This window comes from Ranitomeya imitator, chromosome 1 (assembly GCF_032444005.1).
Source record: "Ranitomeya imitator isolate aRanImi1 chromosome 1, aRanImi1.pri, whole genome shotgun sequence".
Lineage (NCBI taxonomy): Eukaryota > Metazoa > Chordata > Amphibia > Anura > Dendrobatidae > Ranitomeya > Ranitomeya imitator.
The window spans coordinates 295,577,096-295,598,582 of record NC_091282.1 but is presented as its reverse complement, the minus strand read 5'-3'; the positions used below and the strand labels follow the sequence as shown (position 1 = coordinate 295,598,582).

At 43.3% G+C, this 21,487-nt stretch overlaps 1 protein-coding gene across 2 annotated transcripts in view; it reads left to right on the top strand.

Moving 5' to 3' along the window:
* The window catches only part of PI4KA (phosphatidylinositol 4-kinase alpha), a 182,086-nt gene that overhangs the window by 1,847 nt on the left and 158,752 nt on the right, over positions 1-21,487 (top strand). For both annotated transcript variants that reach the window (XM_069756734.1, XM_069756726.1), the window contains exons 2-5: positions 10,346-10,462; positions 10,739-10,832; positions 14,399-14,487; positions 14,901-14,973. In XM_069756734.1, coding sequence (XP_069612835.1) covers positions 10,346-10,462; positions 10,739-10,832; positions 14,399-14,487; positions 14,901-14,973 — 373 coding nt within the window. The remainder of the gene's footprint in view (positions 1-10,345; positions 10,463-10,738; positions 10,833-14,398; positions 14,488-14,900; positions 14,974-21,487) is intronic.

Below are 21,487 nucleotides of genomic sequence, written 5' to 3'. Positions count from 1 at the left end.
AATGGTTGTGTGCAGGATGGTTGCTGTTACAATATACAGTATTTGTAAATTGAACCATTGTTGGATATTACTGTATGATACTAAACGTTAGTAAATTTCATTAGGAAATATTTACAAATCTTGTATGTATTGGCTTGTTGTGTCTTATTTGATTATTTTTTTTTCAGTACAGAAAGTGTTACTATATATTTATGAATAAATGGTGCTCTATTATTAATGTATACTAAGTATAGAGATATGTCTGTTCTAGAGTCGGAGCCTTGGGCCACATGCACACATTGAGTATTTGTAGCAGATTTTTCTCGGCACAAACCAGAGTGTTGGCAGGAAAGGCGATGTGTAAAATGTGCTTTTGACTTGTTTTTTTTTCTTCTCGTGAAATACGCTGCAGAAATGCTGACGGAAGTGACCGACTGAAAATGTTTTGGTTGTTAAAATCCATAAGGAAACATAAGCCGCATGTGCCGGAGATTTCAGGGATCTCAATCACTTTGCTATATCTTTAAAATGCTGTTTTTCTTTTCTGCAGCAAAAACTCAGCATGTGAACGAGTCCTTAGGCTGGTTTCACACATGCACCGTCCAAGTACGGAGCGGCCAAAGATGCCTCATCAGTGTCAAGAAAAGGCTATCGAGTTAGGGTCAGGACTGACTTACCGCTGGTCCCGACATCGCGGTCCATGTCTTGGGTTGTGTTCTTTTTTTTAAATTATATGGTTCAGGGCAAAAAAAATACACCTTGGACACTGTGCATTAATAAAGCATTTAAAAAGATAGATTTTTGACAAATAGCCCATTTAAATAATTTGATGATAAAAACCTAAAAGGGTTTGTTCTGTATTAAGATTTTTATAACCTACCGTATGTTTAAGACGCGGGTCAGCAATATCAGATCAGAGGTGGTCCAATAACTGGCACCCCCCACCAATCATCTTATACCTGCAAAAATGGAACGAGATAGCGATGAAATACTGAATTCTTAGTGGGACGCACCAACTAAAGATCTGGCTTCTACATCAACATAAAAAATGGCAGAAAAAAAAGAGAACGTTCTGACAGAGTCCATATTATACAAACGCTCACATCACGTCACCATGTATCGGCCCACCCAGGGACCTCATTCATGTGCCCTTTGAAACAGGACCCTTCATGAGATGATACAGGTGCTTCTCACTAAATTAAAATATCATCAAAAAGTTACCGGTAATTTATTTCAGTTCATACATTTCAGACTTTAAAATATTTTTTTCAAGCTGGTGTTATAAATTATTCTAATTTACTGAGGTAATGACTTTTGGGTTTTCATTGGCTGTAAGCCATAATCATCAACATTAACAGAAATAAACACGTGAAATAGATCACTCTGTAATGACTCTATAACATACGAGTTTCATTTTTTGTGTCGAGGAACTGAAATAAATTAACATTTTGATGATATTCTGATTTTGAGAAGCACCTGTACATGATAACATGCTGTGGGCCTAATTATAGTGATCTTCTTGTATTCTTTGGATGTTGGCAAAACGTACTCTTTCTTCGATCAGCTAATACCTGGTGGTGTGACAGATTGCAATTTACAAAGTATGGAGCTGAACAGCATGATATGTCCCAGATAGCCCTTGAAGGTGTGCACATCACTTCTTTTAAGCTTGGGTGAACCCACCGAGCTTTCCAAGAGGAAGGTAGACTGTTCAGGAAACTTCAGCGTGTTTTTTTTTCCTTCTTTTTGGTTGTTTCCTGAGCACTTGTGTCATCGTTTTTGACCACCAGTCGTTTTTTTTTACGTTGTCCCATAATTTTTGGATTGTTGTTTGTCTTTCTACGTTCAACAATGAAGAAACCGTCAGCATTTTGTTTGTAGCTTGGGTAAATGCGCCAGATGTCTTTTTGAGCCTTTCCCTTGACTTGTATTGTAAAGCATGGAGTGCCTTCCAAGGAGAAGACTGGTCAGTTTACTTATTTTAGCAGCTCGGTGTCTTGAATTCTGAAGCTGTCAAAAGACGCTAAAAAGTCTGAAAATATGAACAGCTAGTGATTTTAATATATAGTTGCATATGTTCATTTTTGGAATATTTTATGGGGCGGAATCTGTATGAAAAGGACATAATGCGCACATACCTTTAGGCCAGATTCGTACATCAGGTTTTTTTATTCAGATTTTTAGTCAAAGCCAGGAATCGATCCTAAAAGGAGAAATATAATACAATTAAGATGTCATTCAGATGTCTGTATATCACGGTCCATGATGTACAGACTGTCTGCTGGTCTCCTGACCCAATTTGACATCCTCCTATAAGGCTATTAAAGGCAACCTGTCAGCAGGATTGTGCACATTAACCTATAGACAGTGTCAGGTCGGCGCCGTTATACTGATTACAATGATACCTTGGTTGATCAAATCCGTCTTGTGGTTCTTTTTTAATCTTTATTTTCAGTTTATGATATGCTCGTGCCCCGGGGCGGGTCTGTGGGGGGTCTTCATGTGGTGCGCTGCTTAGATATTCATAATGCAGACTGCTGACAGGGCACTGATCCCTCACTGACCCGCCCCCTAATTTACATAATGAATACCTGTATATACTGAAAAAGAACCCTTGTGCAGGCAGGCTCCAGCTGTGACCCCTGCGCTGCAGCATAACCGCATGTTTAGTGTCCTAGTAATCACTGTTCTGGATGTTATAGATCAAATACAAAAAAAAATCAATTTGAAAATGGCACCTGCGCAGTAGCAGCTGTCGGTGTGTATAGAGATCCGATAGCTGCTACTGTGCAGGCACTGACAGCGCCATCTTGCTGGAGAAGAAATACAAATTTCCTCCTACAAAATGTCAGCACCTGCGCAGTAGCAGCTATCGGATCTCTATACACACCGACAGCTGCTACTGCGCCATTTTCAAATAGATTTTTTTGTATTTGATCTATAACATCCAGAACAGTGATTACTAGGACACTAAACATCAGTATATGCAGGTATTCATTATGTAAATTAGGGGGCGGGTTAGTGAGGGATCAGTGATCTGTCAGCAGTCTGCATTATGAATACCTAATCAGTGCACCACATAAAGATTATTATTATTATTTATTGTTATAGCGCCATTTATTCCATGGCGCTTTACATGTGAGGAGGGGTATACATAATAAAACCAAGTACAATAATCTTGAACAATACAAGTCATAACTGGTACAGGAGGAATAAGGACCCTGCCCGCGAAGGCTCACAATCTACAAGGGATGGGCGAGAATACAGTAGGTGAGGATAGAGCTGGTCATGCAGCGGTTTGGTCGATCGTTGGTTACTGCAGGTTGTAGGCTTGTCGGAAGAGGTGGGTCTTCAGGCTCTTTTTGAAGGTTTCGATGGTAGGCGAGAGTCTGATATGTTGTGGTAGAGGGTTCCAGAGTAGGGGTGATACGCGAGAGAAATCTTGTATGCGATTGTGGGAAGAGGAGATAAGAGGGGAGTAGAGAAGGAGATCTTGTGAGGATCGGAGGTTGCGTGTAGGTAAGTAGCGGGAGATGAGGTCACAGATGTATGGAGGAGACAGGTTGTGGATGGCTTTGTACGTCATGGTTAGGGTTTTGTACTGGAGTCTCTGGGCAATGGGAAGCCAGTGAAGGGATTGACAGAGGGGAGAGGTCGGGGAATAGCGGGGGGACAGGTGGATTAGTCGGGCAGCAGAGTTTAGAATAGATTGGAGGGGTGCGAGAGTGTTAGAGGGGAGGCCACAGAGCAGGAGGTTGCAGTAGTCAAGGCGAGAGATGATGAGGGCATGGACTAGGGTTTTTGCAGATTCTTGGTTGAGGAATGTACAGATCCGTGAAATATTTTTGAGTTGAAGTCGGCAGGAAGTGGAAAGGACTTGAATATGCGGTTTGAAGGAGAGATCAGCATCAAGGATTACCCCGAGGCAGCGAGCTTGTGGGACTGGGGAGATCCGGCCACCCCAGAGCACAAGCATATCATAAACTGAAAACGATTAAACAACAACCACAAGATGGATTTCATCAACCCAGGTATCATTATAATCAGTGTAACGGCGCCGACCTGACACTGTCTGTAGGTTGCTGTGCACAATCCTGCCGACAGGTTCCCTTTAAGTTCGGGTCAGTAGACCCACGTCCAGTCCGATTATCGGGTTTTATATTTGGACCGTGATAGATGGGTGTATAAATTTGGCCTTAGTATTCTGCTAGGTTTTTTTTTAACCAATTTTTGACTTCATTGCAAAAAAAAAAAGAAATACATCTATTACTAATTGAACAATTGTAGAAAATACTACATCAGTATCATAGGTTTCATTTAAAATATATAATGCTTCCAAATGAAATATTTCATTCTCTGCAAAAGGTTTTAATATCATATTTTTTTGTTGGGAACTTGTCATATACAGTTGTGCTCAAAAGTTTACATACCCCGGCAGAATTTTTGCTTTCTTGGCCTTTTTTCAAAGAATATGAATGATGACAGCAAAACTTTTTCTCCACTTCTGGTTAGTGGTTGGGTGAAACCATTTATTGTCAAACTACTGTGTTTTCTCTTTTTACATCATATTGTAAAATAAATTAATAATGTAATCTGCGACTTACCCATGGTGTATGTGGAACGCTCCACACTGCCCCGATGCTGCTCCCTTTGAGAAAGCGAAACACATGTCGGGGCAGTGTGGGGCGTTCCATTGTCATACACCATGGGTAAGTCGCAGATTACACTATTAATTTGCAGCTATCAGTGATATTAGTTTGTTTATGACTGTTCTTTGGGGATGCCTCCTATACTTTCTCACTGCTTATTCCTCACTGTGAATTAACATAACCCAAACCGCTTATGCTACTTTCACACTTCCGTCTTTCAGCTCCCGTCGAGATACGTCGATTTTTGAGAATGCAGGATCCTGCATTTTCTCATAGGCTTGTATTAGCTACGGATTGTGACGGATGGCCATCCGTTTCATCCGTCGTGCACTGGATCCTGCGCAAAAAAAACGGTCCGTTTGCAGAGAAAACGTTCAGAGGAACGTTTTTTCTGCACATCGGAAAATCGGTCAGCAACGCATTCTGCGCTGCCCGTCACTGGCTACAATGGAAGCCTATAGGCGCAGGATGCGTCGCTGACTGTGAAAAGCAGGAATCCAGCAACCGGTCCCGTCTTTTCAAACTGAGCATGCGTGGAAGAATTTTCCGTCAGGGAAATTCTCTCTCGCTCGCTATCTTTCTCTTTTTACTATTGATGCTGTCTATGCGAGATTTCGCAATGTATTACTAGGAACGCTACATGCCGGGAGCATCGGTAACGCTGCGCGGGATGCCGGTAGGTGAGAATATTGCAATTTTTTAAATTTTTAAAAAAAATATTTTTAGCCTGGTTTGTGTTGTGTATGCGTTTTTGCAGCGGAAAACCGCTGCGAATACGCATACACAACAGGTGCACATAGCCTCCATGGGTCCGTCAGAAAGACGGGCCCAGTGCACCCGTCACATACGTTTTGACACACGTCCGTCGCTGCAGGATGGGAGAGTTCCGACGGAAGTGTGAAAGAGGCCTTACAGTTTTTATCCATATGAGCTTATCTCTGGCTAGTGTCCTTGATGTCCTCTTCATGGTTGACATTGCAGATGGACAGCAACACCCCCTTCTTGTTGTTCCTACCTTCATAAAAGTCCTCTTTTGTTGCTGGGCTCCCATTCCTGATAGGCTCTTTTTCCGTTAAATCGACTGCGCATGCGTTATGTCAGTCTCTTGTTGGCAGCGTACGGGCTTCTGTGGGCCAATACCTTGTTCTGCTTACATGTCCAAGACTTGGCCAAACAAAGTCAAAGAGGCCCATCTCTCTGCCTCTGACATGTCACTATGACATGTAAAAATGTTGAAATGTTCAGGACCCCAATGCTGTGCACTAACCCTTTGTGTCAGTTACTTTCAAGAAGTTTTATAAATATTAACCATTATCATTTATCAAAAAAACTGATCACTTTACTTGGAGACCCCTGTCCCCAGTTGCTGTCATGGCGGCGTTGATTTTAGCGATGTAGGCATTTGTACAAGGGAGAAATTATTGTACTGGAAAGTGTTGCTATAATATTAGAATATCTAATCTATTGAGGGCAGAAGTAAAGTAATGAATCGGCCGCCATGTTTTATGAGGTGTTTAAATACATATCGCTGGGCATCCTATTTCCCCAGATGAATAATGGTTGCCGCTGTCTTCTTACTGTTATGTAATATACCTGCTGCCCCAGGGCCTTCACGCTCTGTGGCATCTGGAGGGTGTAGAACGCTTCCACGTTGAGATGTGATATCCAAACAAGTGTGCCCTGTCTTTGCCCTCGTCCATCTTATCCCATTAGAATGTCATTTGGTCTGAGCGGGAATAGATGAACACATTCTAGTAAGTGAGGACAAGTTATGTAGGACATCTGAAGTATTTTGATATTTTCATGATTCTGCTTCTTGATGACTCCTCTTATTTGTGCGCTACTTCTCCTTGGTAGCATGATAACACTTGGAATGTTATCTACAATTGAAGAAATGCAGACATTTTACTTTGGAATTTAGAGCCTCATAATTCTGTTTGTTTTGTGGATACCAACAATTCTTTGTCTCTTAGTAAGAGACTTTAAAATATAGTTACCTTATTTCGTGGGGATTTCTTAAAATATCATATTTACTAGGCGTTCAATAGTATAACGTTCATAAGGGCATAAATTCAGGTGCTTCTCACAAAATTAGAATATCATCAAAAAGTTAATTTATTTCAGTTCTTCAATACTAAAAGTGAAACTCCTGTATAGAGTCATTACAAACAGAGTGATTTATTTCAAGTGTTTATTGCTGATGATTATGCTTACAGCCAATGAAAATCCAAAAGTCGTTATCTCAGTAAATTAGAATACTTTAAAAATGATTTAAAAATCCAAAATGTCTGTCTACTGAAATGTATGTTCAGTAAATGCACTCGGTACTTGGTCAGGGCTCTTTTTGCATCAATTACTGCATCAATGCGTTGTGGCAAGGAGGCGATCAGCCTGTGGCACTGCTGAGGTGTTATGGAAGCCCAGGTTTCTTTGATAGCAGCCTTTAGCTTATCTGCATTGTTGGGTCTGGTCTCTCATCTTCCTCTTGACAATACCCATAAATTCTCTATGGGGTTAAGGTCAGACGAGTTTGCTGGCCAATCAAGCACCGTAATACTGTTGTTTGTAAACCAGGTATTGGTACTTTTGGCAGTGTGGACAGGTGCCAAGTCCTGCTGGAGAATGAAATTTCCATCTCCAAAAAGCTTGTGGGCAGAGGGAAGCATGAAGTGCCCTAAAATTTCCTGGTAGACGGCTGCCCTGACTTTGGTCTTGATAAAACACAGTGGACCTACACCAGCAGATGACATGGCTCCCCAAACCATCACTGATTGTGGAAACTTCACACTAGACCTCAAGCAGCTTGGATTGATTGCCTCTCCACTCTTCCTCCGGACTCTGGGACCTTAATTTCCAAATGAAATGCATAATTTACTTTCATCTGAAAATACCTTGGACCACTGAGCAACAGTCCAGTTCTTTTTCTTCTTGGCTTAGGTAAGACACTTCTGGCGTTGTCTATTGGTCATGAGTGGCTTGACACAAGGAATGCGACACTTGTAGCCCATGTCCTGGATATGTCTGTGTGTGGTGGCTCTTGAAGCAATGACTCCAGCAGCAGCCCACTCCTTGTGAATCTCTCCCAAATTTTTGAATGGCCTTTTCTTGACAATCCTTTCAAGGCTGCAGTTATCCCGGTTGCTTCTGCACCTTTTTCTATCACACTTTCCTTCCATTCAACTTTCCATTAATATGCTTGGATACTGCACTCTGAACAGCCAGCTTCTTTAGCAATGACCTTTTGTAGCTTACTCTCCTTGTGGAGTGTGTCAATGACTGCCTTCTGGACATCTGTCAGCAGTCTTCCCCATAATTGTGGAGCCTACTGAAACAGGCTAAGGGACTTTTTTAAATGCTTAGGAAGCCTTTGCAGGTGTTTATTGTTAATTCTAATTTGCTGAGGTAATGACTTTTGGGTTTTCATTGGCTGTAAGACATAATCATCAACATTAACAGAAATAAACACTTGAAATGGATCATTCTGTATTGACTCTATATAATGAGTTTCACTTTTTGTATTGAAGAACTGAAATTATCTTTTTGATGATGATCTAATTTTACGAGAAGCACCTGTTTATGTTGGTGTTACAGTTGCATCTACCTTGAGAACATGAGGATCAGTTGTTTGTATACAAACTGCCCGATATCATCTGTTGGTGAAGAGGCGGGAGACCTCCATACACATTGGAAGGTCAGGTGGTGCTGCCAAAATCGCTAGGTTTGGCCTATTGTAAACTATTGTGTTTAGGGGCAAATACAGCTAAAATCAAAATTATTCACATTTTATTGCAAATGTTAGTAATATTTACAAACTTCATCTGTTTGCAATAAACCATTCCAATAAGAACAATTTGAAGCCTAATATAACAAATGTTTTTTCCAAATGAAACAAAAAATGCCACATTTAATAACTACTACAGGCTCAGAATTACTCAACCTGTGATGCATAGCCACACACCAGATTCTGATGGCATTCTTGAGGAGTCTTAGGCTACTTTCACACTAGTCCGTCGGTACGGGCCATCGCAAACCGTCAGCCCAACGTACCGAGGGACAGTGTGATTGATTAGCACAACGGGGGCAGCGGATGCAGTTCTACAACGCATTTGCTGCCCCATTGTAATGTCCGGGGAGGAGGGGGCGGAGTTCCGGCCGCGCATGCGCGGTCGGAAATGGCGGACTTGACGCACAAAAAAAGTTACATGTAATTTTTTTTGTGCCGATGGTGCGCCAAAACACGACGCATCCGTCGCACGACGGATGCGACGTATACGTCGCAATGCGTCGGTAATACAAGTGTATGGAGAAAAAAACGCATCCTGCAGGCACATTTGCAGGATGTGTTTTTTCACCAAAACGACGCATTGCGATGTTCGTCACACGACGCTAGTGTGAAAGTAGCTTTATTCATCATGAGTGATGGCCTCAAGTTCACTAATATTCTGTGGTATGATTTCTGCAACTGCATTTTTCAAATCTTTGCAAAGATTTTCTGTGGGCTTCCAGTCAGCAGACTGTGACGGCCTCTCCACAATCTGTTATTCTTCACTGTAGTCTTCACCCAGCCACCGCCATGCTTCACTGTGGCCTTCATCCAGCCACCGCCATGCTTCACTGTGGCCTTCACCCAGCCACCGCCATGCTTCACTGTGGCCTTCACCCAGCCACCGCCATGCTTCACTGTGGCCTTCACCCAGCCACCGCCATGCTTCACTGTGGCCTTCACCCAGCCACCGCCATGCTTCACTGTGGTCTTCACCCAGCCACCGCCATGCTTCACTGTGGTCTTCACCCAGCCACCGCCATGCTTCACTGTGGTCTTCACCCAGCCACCGCCATGCTTCACTGTGGTCTTCACCCAGCCACCGCCATGCTTCACTGTAGACGTCACCCGACCAACCTTCAGCGTTAAAAGAGGAAAAAAAGTATAGTGGATGTGAGATTTCTGTAAACCTCATCTACATGACTGGAACTGTAAAACGCAGTGCTGTTTTATTACGCATTAAAATATGTGGCATCAAAAATTCATCATGGGAACTGAACCTTGTGAAGAAAAAAGCCCCCAAGGGTGTCCACATCATTCAAGATCCAAAGCCCTTTAATTCTAGAAATTGGTAGTGATTTAAGATATGGTTTTCTCTCATAATATCTATACCATATATTTTGATTGGCTTTCCTGGTAAAAAACGTTCCCTTTTGGTATAGACTTCTGAATCCTGCCCTGCAGACATGGTCCTCAGTCACATAAGTCATTTGTTTATTTGACATGTTTTGTTTTCTTGCAGTTCAACAGAACCTAAATATTCAATCATTTACCAGTTGAAGGAAAGCAGCAATTAAATATCATTTTGTATATTGCTTTGCTTTTCGACAATCTAAGAATGATCCTCTTCCGCCTCCTATACACAATTTTAGAACCACTCATGATCAGATAATTACAATTTCTGCTTCTAATTAGAAACTAGCCCAAGATGTTCTTTCAGCGTAGAAACCTTCTTTACCTGCAAATGTGCCGAGGACATTGTCACACAACCTACCCAGTTGGCTTGTGTCTCTCTTAACCCTTGGTGCAAGTAACTGAGAAAATATTTGCTCTTTTGTCACTGGCATTCAAAAGACCACTTTAGTCATATTGAATTAATTTCTATATATTGTTTATTTATTTACATTTCCTTATGTCTTCTTCTATACAAAGATTCTCATTTGTCTTCCTATAGGTGCAGAAGTTGCTATGCATGTGCCCTGTTGATTTCCATGGAGTTTTTCAACTGGATGAGAGGCGCAGAGATGCACTTATTGCTTTGGGAATTTTTCTGGTTGAATCTGATCTTCAGGTAATTGTGTCGATTACCATTTACATTGCTATTTTAATTATTTTATTTAATCATTTACATATATTTTCTCTTGGCACCCGGTACAAACTGCTGAGTCAGCCAGAATAGAAGTACTTGATCAGCAGTCCATGTACTTTTAATGGGCATAGACACAGGGGTTGCCATTTTGATATTTATTAACTGTTTGCATACTGTAATCATGACGCCATGTTGAGACCCAAGAGCTTCTGTACAATTGAATTTTTACTTATTGTTCTTATTTATGCTTATTTTCAGCACAAAGAGAATATTGTACCATATCTGCTGAAACTGCTGAGGGGACTTCCAAAGGTGTTATGGATAGAGGAGAGCACGTCTCGAAAAAACAAGGGTATGTTTATTCTCCCAAAACCTTACTTTATTGGTTGTATGACTATATATTAACGAATGGCACTCATTCTCATAGGTCTTAAGATCCTCAGAAAACCATACATGTTTATTACATTGCATGTTCAGGGGTTTTGTTAATATATATAAAACAATTTTGGAGTGCTGCCTGTTTTTTTTTTCTGAATATAGATAGATAGATTAGACCCCTAGAAGAAGCCTAGAACAACTAGGCGAAACATACAATGGAAGATCTGCTAAATAACGATGGTTTTTATAGCGACTTAAGGTGAGACAGGCTAATATTGCCACAATATACATTGGCAGTGGGTGTCCCTGATGCAAACAATCTGCAGGCACCGCTGGTATTGTTAGCCAACTCTCTAGCCACACTAGCAGCGACACTACTTGACAGGCAGCTTACAGTCAAGTGTGTTTCGTCATCTAGTGCTCTGTCGCACATGTGGACAAGAGAAAGACTAAACTGTTAAAGAAAAAGTACATGTGGATAGAACTCACACGTAAGGTTTAATTAAACCAAGGGTATTGTACCAATACCAGTATAAGATATGCAGTGATAAGATTGCAGCATGGTGGCTGATACCACAAGATATAATTACAGCGCACTTTAGTCCTGGGTGGCAGCTCCGTGTCAGCCCTGATGAATAAATACAGGGCAAAGACTGTAGAATAGAAAGTAATAAATCTATATTTGGTGCGATCTCTAAAAGAGTACTGCTATCTATTCCAGCTGTTTATGGGAGTCTGCCAACGGTAGATAATGTTGTACTACAAATGTAAAAAATAAAAATTAGGAACACAATAAGTAATGTAAAATTCTGCTATATTGGTGCGTCAGGGTCCGCGTTCACTTCCCACTCGACCTCTCCATCCCACATGGGTAAGCACTTCAGCATTTCATGCAATGTTAGCAGCAGCCTCTTTTTCCTGGTCTTATTGAGAACATGGCAATGGGAATGATCTATACCCCTTATATGCTCATATAGTCCCTATTTCCATTTGATGTGGGCAAACTTCTTACATTTCTATTTGCTACTTCTCTCTGTGTAGGTCACACTTTTGTCTACGGAGTTAAAAAAAAATAAAAATACATTTATACACAGTGTTTTGTGTCCAGCTTAAGTCTTATCTGTGACCATTGCATGTTCTTTGGAGGTCTTTTGTGTATAGTGACGCTTGGTCTCCCCCCCCCCCCCCCCCAATTGTAATACTCGTCTTGTTTGTTACAATTGGGCTATATGCCCGTTTAATTTATGTGGATTTTGACTAATAAAGACTTTTCTGTGCTTTATCATAACTGATTGTCTCATCTCACTTTACATATTTCGTTTTTGCTCTGAGGGCTTTTGCTCCCTTCTTCTTTGTAGGATCACTAATTTTGGTGTACTTGCTTTTGTTCCTACGGTAGAGCTTCGGCTCAGGGACAGTACCTTGTTAACCATATATTGGTGCTGTACAGCTCATACACCTCCTTTACACAGCTGGCTGTGATGCTGCATCTTGCATAGATCTGACATGAAACTAGCCTCTAGAAAGAGGACTATAAGTATGGCCGCTGTAGTACAGCGGGGTTGGTGCAGTGCAACAAATAGGCAGGGACCACAGGAAAGTTCAAAGCAAAGTGTCTTTAATGTCCAAAAGAAACTTGCAAAAAGGAAAACAACGGTATCCTCTGAATCGCAGCCGGCGCGTCAAAAGAAGCCTGACTTAAGTTGGTTCACATGCAGCACATAAATGCATGTTCACATTGGCCACAAAACTGTAAAAACAGTCCGTATATGAGACCTGTTGCCGTGGGCGACTGCACCACTGTGTCACGCTGAGGGAACGCCAGGCGTTTGCTTCCCTTGGCTTGGTGTTAACTGCACACCTAGCCTGATGTTGTAGAAGCCACATGCTCTGCCATTTTGCAAACAAACTCTGACACACCCAACCCTTGCTGCAGGGTTTTTAAATGGAATCTGTGGCCATGGGCCACTTGTAAGACCCCGTCTGGGAGGAGCGAACTGCACCACTTACATCCTGTAGTTTGCTCCAAAAATAAAAGCCCATGCCTGGTTTTCTTTAATCTGCCTTGGGCAAGTAGCTTGTCCAAGACCAAACTTAGGCTGGTTTCCCACTTGCGTTTGGCTGGTCTGCGTATGGCTGCGTACATCCTCCCTTAAACTCCAACTACTTCCGCATGCGTCTTGCATACCTTTCTTTAACATTGGGTACGCAGGAACATGCGTTTTATGCGGATGCATCCGCATGCGGCGTTTTGACGTGACTGCCGACCACACGGGAGCGCAAAAAGTTGCGTTCCCGTCCGATTGGCGGGCACATCAAAACGCCACATGCGGACGCATTCACATACAACGCATGTCCCTGCGTACCCAATGATAAAGATAGTCCATATAAGACATACCAGCAAGAAGGTACATGCGGTTGTATATGGCAGTATAAACAGAGTTGGAGACATAGTAATATATTAAAACATAATGCTAAAAAAGGGTGAAAAACATGCAGAGATGCCTGTGCAATAACAATCACCACACATGTTACTGACCCCTAGTGGTCAACCAGAGTTATAGTAGTTAATTTATGGGACAATTAAAAAACGTGCACTTGCTAGTACAATTCAATATGTTGGAGCAACCAAAACAAAAAAAAAACAATAAAAGGTAAATCCTAGTGCTGGTGCATTTGGAATAGCAAGGCATAAAAATAAGACTGTATTGCAGGATAGAAACATATGTCTCTGTAGTATTTTTCTATCCAGCATAAGGTGAAGAAATTTTTTTTTTTCTTATCTCTTAGTTTTGGGTCTCACATTGACCTGACATTGTAAAACTCCTTCAGTGCTATCTTCACATGCTTTGGATTGTTATTATATGTCTGGATATTTGTCCATTTGTATTAAATTTGTTATACAATTGTAACATTTCTAATAAAAACTTAGTTAATAAAAAAACATATGTCTCTATTGTAAACCTAAACCAAAAGGTTGTTAACCATAAAATTGCTACTTTATATGAAAATGGCAATAGGAATTAAATGTACACTCAAAAAAATAGTCACACAGGTATGGCATACCCCGAGGAAGTAGTCATGAAGCGAAACGTGCGTTGGGTCCTAGAGCTGTCCTGTGTACCAATATCACTTAGTACTTGCAATGTTTCGTGACTGTGTTTTTTTATTTTGCCACAGCTGCTGCGTGAGGCAGCTTTGCCTCTAAAGCATCGGAAGAGTCCAGTGGCTCCGACGCTGCCAGTTTCATTGATCTGTCCAGCTCTAGAGCTGTGCTTACAAGCTCTGTTGGAAAGAGTTTGTAAGCGCTCCACCATCTTTATAGTAGATTTGCCATCACTGATACTCTGCAGAGGCAGCCAGTATCCTAGACAACGAGCAGTAAGCCATAAAGATAAAAAATCCCTCTTTTCTTGAGAGCTGATAGCATTTGTAATAAGAAGAACACTTCAAATTTGCTTATTTTTTACAAGAATTTAGCAATTGTAACTATGATGATGGGAATAACCATTTACTGCTCCTCTGCTTACTCCATAACAGGCATGCTGCCGGTAGCAGAGACATTCAGCTTCTGCCTTGTTACTTTACTCTCAGATGTTGCTCACAGGGATGTGACCTTCAGAGGACAGGTGAGAATCTCGTTAGAACTGGAGTCCCGCTGTGATAAGAATTATTGTTATAGGTGTTGGACCTGGAGCATTGGGTTCTGGATTCAAAGGGTTGGACGTTCTGTCGGGCTAGTGAGGGCACTTCAAATCTGGTGTCCGTCTATAGACGGCATGGAATTCTAGTAATCATGGGCCTCATCTCAATGTTTGCTTATGAGTTTTGGTGATAATATTTGCAAACTTAGTATTTATAAAATTTCCCCCTACAGGAAAACTCAGGCACTGACTGTGTTATAGTTGAAAATTTTTCCAAATAACATGAAAATTGACAGTTTTTTTTTTTTTTAAACAACTAGACTTGTCCTCAGATAATTTCTTGAATTCTATTTTCTATCCGCTCCTTATCCGACAGTAGTTTGTGTTTGTGTCCTCAGATATTGGAGACAATCCTAGATGTGATGCAATGTCTGCTTGGATTGTGCCAGTCTCCACAGATCCAGGACAAAGGTAAGCTCTTTGGATCGAGGCTTTACAAATCTAATGTGCTTTTTAATCTTAGGTATTCACTTTGGTTTTGATATACCGGTAAGTCTTGTTTTTGGAGTGTGTATATTATTAAAGAAAAAAGAGTAAGAAAATGGAGTATTTTACCAGTGCACCCAAGTAGGTACAAAACATGCCAATTCTAATAAAATCTAAACGTTATTGCCTAAATTTATTCTCCACATATACTGTATGCATTCATTCTTGAAAACCCACAATAAGTATAGAACATACAGAAATGGCAAAAAAGGAAACCTGATTAGATATAAAGGAAAGAAATTGAGAATAGAGTAAACCTGATTCATTATAACCTCCAAGCTAACTCCAACATGGCCAGAAGATGGAATATAGGAAAAGTCCTCAATGCAAGGAAACCCAAGTCCTTATGTAATGTGAGCGTACGTTATAGATATCAAGGTGCCTGGCATATCGGTGTTGCAAAAGCAAACAGTTACCAAGTTACTTTATGTCAGGGGTGGGGAATCTTTTTTTTTTTTTTTCTGCCAAGAGCCATTTGGATATTTATACCATCCTTCGGGAGCCGTACAAACTGCGCCCACAAAGCACATCCTGACTGGCACTGGTGTCAGGACGTAATCTTTCATTGCATGACCTTCAGTGTTCAGTAGTGAACACTGCGTGTGTGTGCTAACAGAGCAAGAAGAAACTAATGAGCTGGTGGTAATCAAAATACAGCTCCCTGTCCAAGAATGGGGTCCCTGAGAATCTGCCCTGGGGGCAGGATAAAAGGTCATCAAGGGCCGTAAATGGCCCTGAGGCTCGAGGTTCCCCACCCCTGCTTTATGCAGTGTAAAAATAAAGTGACAAGATCATCCATCAAATGATAAAGGATTGTAGCTGCATGATCTGACAATCGAGTCCCTGACAAAGCAACGTGTGAAACGCGCGTTGGAGTGTGGGGCAGCGGTGTCAACATGCACAGCCTGAATCCTGGTTAGCATATGGATCTTTTTTACCTATATGGAGATTTTTCACGGCCAGTATTACAAATGAGAGCACCTTATTAATGGATGAATAACATTACACTTAAATGCACTGCACTTTATTTGGCACAAATTATTTTTTGATAATCTGACCATGTGCTCTATAAATTTGGGAATATTTATACCCCGTTATTGTTACACTCCTAGATCATGTTACAAAATGTGTGTGATGGCCTGCTTCCCCTGCTTTTTTTTTTTTTTTTTTAAAGCTTGTAAATTGTCTGTCTACCATGTTTTGTTTTTCTTTTTAGTTTCGTGCTATGTTTGGTGTCTCCACTAAAAGGTTGTTTATATCTATTTATGCATCGGTCTTTAATTACTTTGGCATTTTTGTTTTTCTTCTTTATGGCCGCGTCCCTACACTGTCAAAAGCAGGTAGATGGCGCGACAACCAATCTTTAATTTGTAAATATCTGAAATATTTAGAAAAAGGGATCGTGTTTTCAGGATTTCCTTAGTATTCCCCAGGTGATAATTCCATCATGTGCACCATACTAAGGAAATCCTGGAAAATGATCTGTTGGTGGCTCTTGACATCTGGCGTTAAGGAACACTGCTCTATGGTATAACGAGGCCTTCCCAGCCGTTGCATACTTCTTTTTTTGTGGTGGTGGGACAATTGGTTTTCAGAAAGCTCATCAGTTCTTGTCTACTTAAGGCCTTGTCTCTCTTCAGATTCTGAAAGACAAGCGCTCTTTTTCTGAATGTTTCAGATATTTGCAAATGAAAGATTGGTTGTTGAGCTATCTACCTGCTTTTGACAGTGTAGGGAGCTAGCTGTTCTCTGCTCCGCAATATATTTTAATACATGTGTGTTCTCTGATGCACATCCAGTTAAATAGACACTGGCACCGGCGGGCACCACTCCCGCACTCGCTTTTTCTCCTTCGCCTCATTGGGGGACACAGACTGTGGGTGTATGCTGCTGCCACCAGGAGGCTGACACTAAGTGATACAAAGAAAGTGATCTCCTCCCCTGCAAGTATACACCCTCCTGCTGGCTCTCAGCTCCTCCCCTGCAGTATACACCCTCCTGCTGGCTCCCAGCTAACCAGTCGTTGCTTAGTGTCCGTAGGAGGCACACGGATGGGTCTACTATTCAGACCCAAAACTCTTTCTTATTTTATTTTTACGTTTTACATTTTTTATTTTATTTTTTCCACGGACGAATGGGGCGACGGATCCTTTCAAGGTTCCGATCACCCCGAACAATCAACAGGCGAGCACGGAGAGTGTCGCCTCTCCGTATCCTCTCCTGCGACGTGGGAAGCCATGCCTGAGCTGATTCTTAGGGGCAACAGGCCCCTTCAAGGGCACCGATCTCCCCGCACCCGGAACGGAAGAGCACATGGAGTGTCGCCTCCACGTACCCTCTTCCCCAGCCAGGCCTAATGCCGGACAACTGGCCCTGTCCACCCGGGAGCTGAACTCCGTGGATGTGCAGAGGCCCCTCTCTATGGCGTCTGAGCAGCCCCCACTGTCCCACCACTGTTAAAGCTAATGGCACAAGGAGGCGGACGGTTCCTCTCCACCTCCCTAACAAAGGGATAGTGGATTGAGGTTTATCCATCTATCCCTGCACCGTCCACGCTGCAATACCTGACCTGCAGCAGAACAGTAGAGTGTGCGCACTTTACTCGGCGGAAACTCAGTCATCGCGGCGGCTCCATGCCGGGACGCGCACCGATGGTGAGTGGATCCAGTCAGCGATGGGCCTCTGCAGTGGGATATTCACATGCTGACTGGCAGCCTCAGCTTCCCTGTGGCCCACCTCCCTGAGGTAACGCTCCGGCCGGCTACAAAAATTTAGCCCCCGGCTTCGACCGATGTGTAGGCCGCATCCCGGAAGCTGCAACCGCACAATGGCGCGCTAAGGCGGCTCCGCCCACCTTTTCTGGTGCTTCTCACCTAGCATGGGAACGCTCGCTTCTCCCAGCCACCACCAACTCCCCTCTATTCTACCCCCGGTATTGCTCCCTCCAGCTGTAGAAATTTAGGCCCATGCTTGGGCCTATTCATGGAAGTCACAGGGGCGATTATTTTGCATTGAAGGGGCACATGCAACCAGGTAAGAAAGTACTGCTCTCCCCCCCTGCATCTTCCCCCTGTGATTAAAGGCACATGACCATTATTTCCTGGTCTTAAAGTCACACGACCAGTATTCCCTAGTCTTAAAGGAAAAAGACCAGTATTCCCTAATCTTAAAGGCACATGACCAGCATTCCTGATCTTAAAGGCACATGAACGGTATTCCCTGGTCTTAAAGGCACATGACCGGTATTCCCTGGTCTTAAAGGCACATTACCGGTATTCCCTGGTCTTAAAGGCACATGACCAGTCCGAAACCGGTCACCCTAAATGAGCTCATGAGCCCTCTGCCGCTGACCCCAGCTTATCCCAGAGTACCTAGTTCCCTGAGTGGGCTTCGTCACTGCCGCAACCCATGGCTTCAGTGATCAAGAGATTGAATCCCTCTGTGAACCCTCTGTGCCTCGGAATGCTCGCAGGACCGATATACATGGTCCCTCTCCTTCATGCGAGCCGTTGGCTAGCAGGGGCCGCAAGTATTGTAGAAACATACAGGCGTCTAGAAACGTACAGGCGCCTAGAAAACGGAAGATTCGTTTCCTGATCCCTCACCAATGATTTGCTGAGAACAAGACTCTTAATATGGATCGGATATTGCCTTGGTTCTGGACTCACCAGAACTTCAGAAAAGGATGGATTCGCCTACCAATCTCTGTAGATTGACGAGGACTTCGGTTCTACTCTAGATCACACAGTGTCCCTCATAAGGAGACTAAACTCCCAGCAGAGCATTTGCCATTCACCCAGACAGGAAGCGTCCGGATAAGCGATTCACTGGACAGAAGCCTCTGCAAGTGCGGTATCCTTTTTCAGCCAATATAAGAACACGTGGGGTGTCCCCTCCACGTATACCCCCCTAGGACATGGGATGTCATGCCTGGTCTGATTTTTAGGGGCGACGGGTCTTTTTAAAGGGCACCGATCTCTCCACATCATCAACAGACGAGCACACGGAGTGTCGCCTCCATGTATCCTCTTCTGCAGCCAGGCCTAACGCTGGACAACCAACCCTGTCCACCCGGTGACCTGAACTCTGTGGATGTACAGAGGCACCCTTTTCGGCGTTCAAACTCCCCCCTCTGCATCACCACTATTTAGCAGATGATGCAAGAAGGCGGATGATCCCTCTCCACTTCCCTGTTAAGAGGATGGTGGATTGAGGGTTCATCATTTTAACTCCACACCATCAAAAGAGAGTGGCGATTGCAAGAGACGGCTAGTCCTGACCTTCCAGATGCAGCCGCGCAGTCTGCCACTTGGCAGATTAACCGGGTTGAATCACCTGTGGTATACCTTCCAGTATCCCTGCCCGATGGGTCATCAATTAAAAATACAACAGACTGTCGGATAGAAAATCTGGTTAGGTCCTTCTTGCGGCCTCGGGTTCAGCGCTTTACCCTTCCTTAGCTGCTGCATGGGTTGCTACAGCAATGGTCTCCTGGTCAACTTCCCTTATTCACAACAGTAACCTTTTCCCGAAGACAGTACATCTGGTCAATCAAATTTCTTGAGTGGGAGACTAGCTGCTTCACGCCTCTCGAATATGGCTAATTGCGCGGCACTGTCAGCAGCAAATGCCATTACACTCAGAAGGACTTTACAGCTCAGAGAATGGAAGCGTACTCTTCGTTCAAAAAGCCTCTGACATCACTCCCTTACCAGGGTGATCGGTTATTCGGTGAGAAGTTGGGTGCGTTCCCCAGGAACAAAGGATCGCATGTTTCCTATAGACCCAACCAGCAGTGTATGAGTTGACCAGGATGGTCTAGATCTAAGGGATCTTGGTTCCAAAAAGGGGACCGAAAAGTAAGAACAATCCTGGACCTCAAACTTCTACCAAGCTTGACAAGGTCCCCCTTCTTCGGATTGAGTTCCTCCGCTCAGCCACTACTTAAACTGAAAAAGGTGGAGTTTCTGGCATCCACCAACATTCAGGAAGCTTACCTTCACATTCCTATTTTTTCCCTCTTCAAAAATTCCTTTGCTTTTCCATTCGTGAAGAGCATTTTCAAATCACGACCTTGTCCTTCGGCCGTGCTACCGCACCCATAGTGTTCACAGGGGTTATGGCGGCTGTCATGTTCCTCTTGCACCCTAGAGGCATGGTCGTCCTGCCCTATCTGGTCGACTTTTTAGCCGCTCTTCCAGGACTGCGCTGAGTCGTCTATATCTCTTGTGATACCCTTTCTCACCTGGGCTGGCAGCTAATCTTAGACAAGTTTTTCCTCATTTCCAGCCCAACAGATATCCTTTTTGAGGATGATCCTGGATACTTCCAGAAGGTTGGTAATTCTCCCTTGAGACAAGGCCGTGGCCCTTCAGCAGGGAGCTCGCACAATTGTTCACACATCGCTTCATTCCATTCGATTTGCTAGGAGGGTTCCGAGGGGAAAATGGTGACAATGGAAGTGATTTTCCTTCGTTCCACTTGTTTTCTGCAGGTCAAACAGTCTTTCAGAGGGTAGTCTCTGAGCTCCTTTCTCATCCAGGGGTTCAATGGTTATTAGTGACTACTGATGCCAGTCCTCTTCTCCTAATCATTGTTCTGGGGATCCGAATGGTATGGCTAATTCTACAGCAGGTCCACTGCCTTCTGGTGGGTCACCCCATCCGAATTCAATCGGACAATGCCACGGCTGTGCCATACGTCAATCATCTAGCAGGTACCCACGGTCAGGCGTCATAGTCGAGGTACCTCACATTCACTGATGGGCCGAGATCTATCATTCAGGTGATCTCGGCACTACACATACCAGGAGTAGAACTCTAGACGGCTGACGCCGTCAGGGTCCTCCCTCAAGTGAGTAGGAATTTCACCCGGAAGTCTTCCATCAGATCTGAATTCTCTGAAGTACTCTAGATGTAGGTCAGAGGGCGTCCAGACTGAACACCAATGTACTCTACTTCTTGGTTCGGCCTCGAGATCCAAAAGCCATCGCAGTGCATGCATGCTCTGGTTCTTCCATGGTCCCAGTTTCCATAACCCCTCTTCCACTACTTCCGAGAGTCTTTTAGAAGCAGGAAGAGCCCCAGTGAACCTGGGAGATCCGGACTGACCACGTCAGGTTTTTTCATTTGCAGAACTAGCATTTTTCTGTCTTATTCCAACAAAACTGCAAGAAGGGACTTCCTCGCAGGGAGTTTTCACATGCGGTTCTTCCCTATCGCATACCGTTAGATCTTTGGGACCTTAATGGTCCTGGGAGTCTTACAGTAGACTCCTTTTGATCCGGACAGACTTTACTATCAGGGAAGGTCGCCCTTTTTTCTCTGCGATCTCGTCATTCGGACGACTCTTCGGAGTTAGCCGCTCTGTTCTTTCGGACTCTTTTTCCCTTATTACCTTCAAGGCAAGGTTGTCCTCAGGCCGTCCCCGTCCCGTGTTA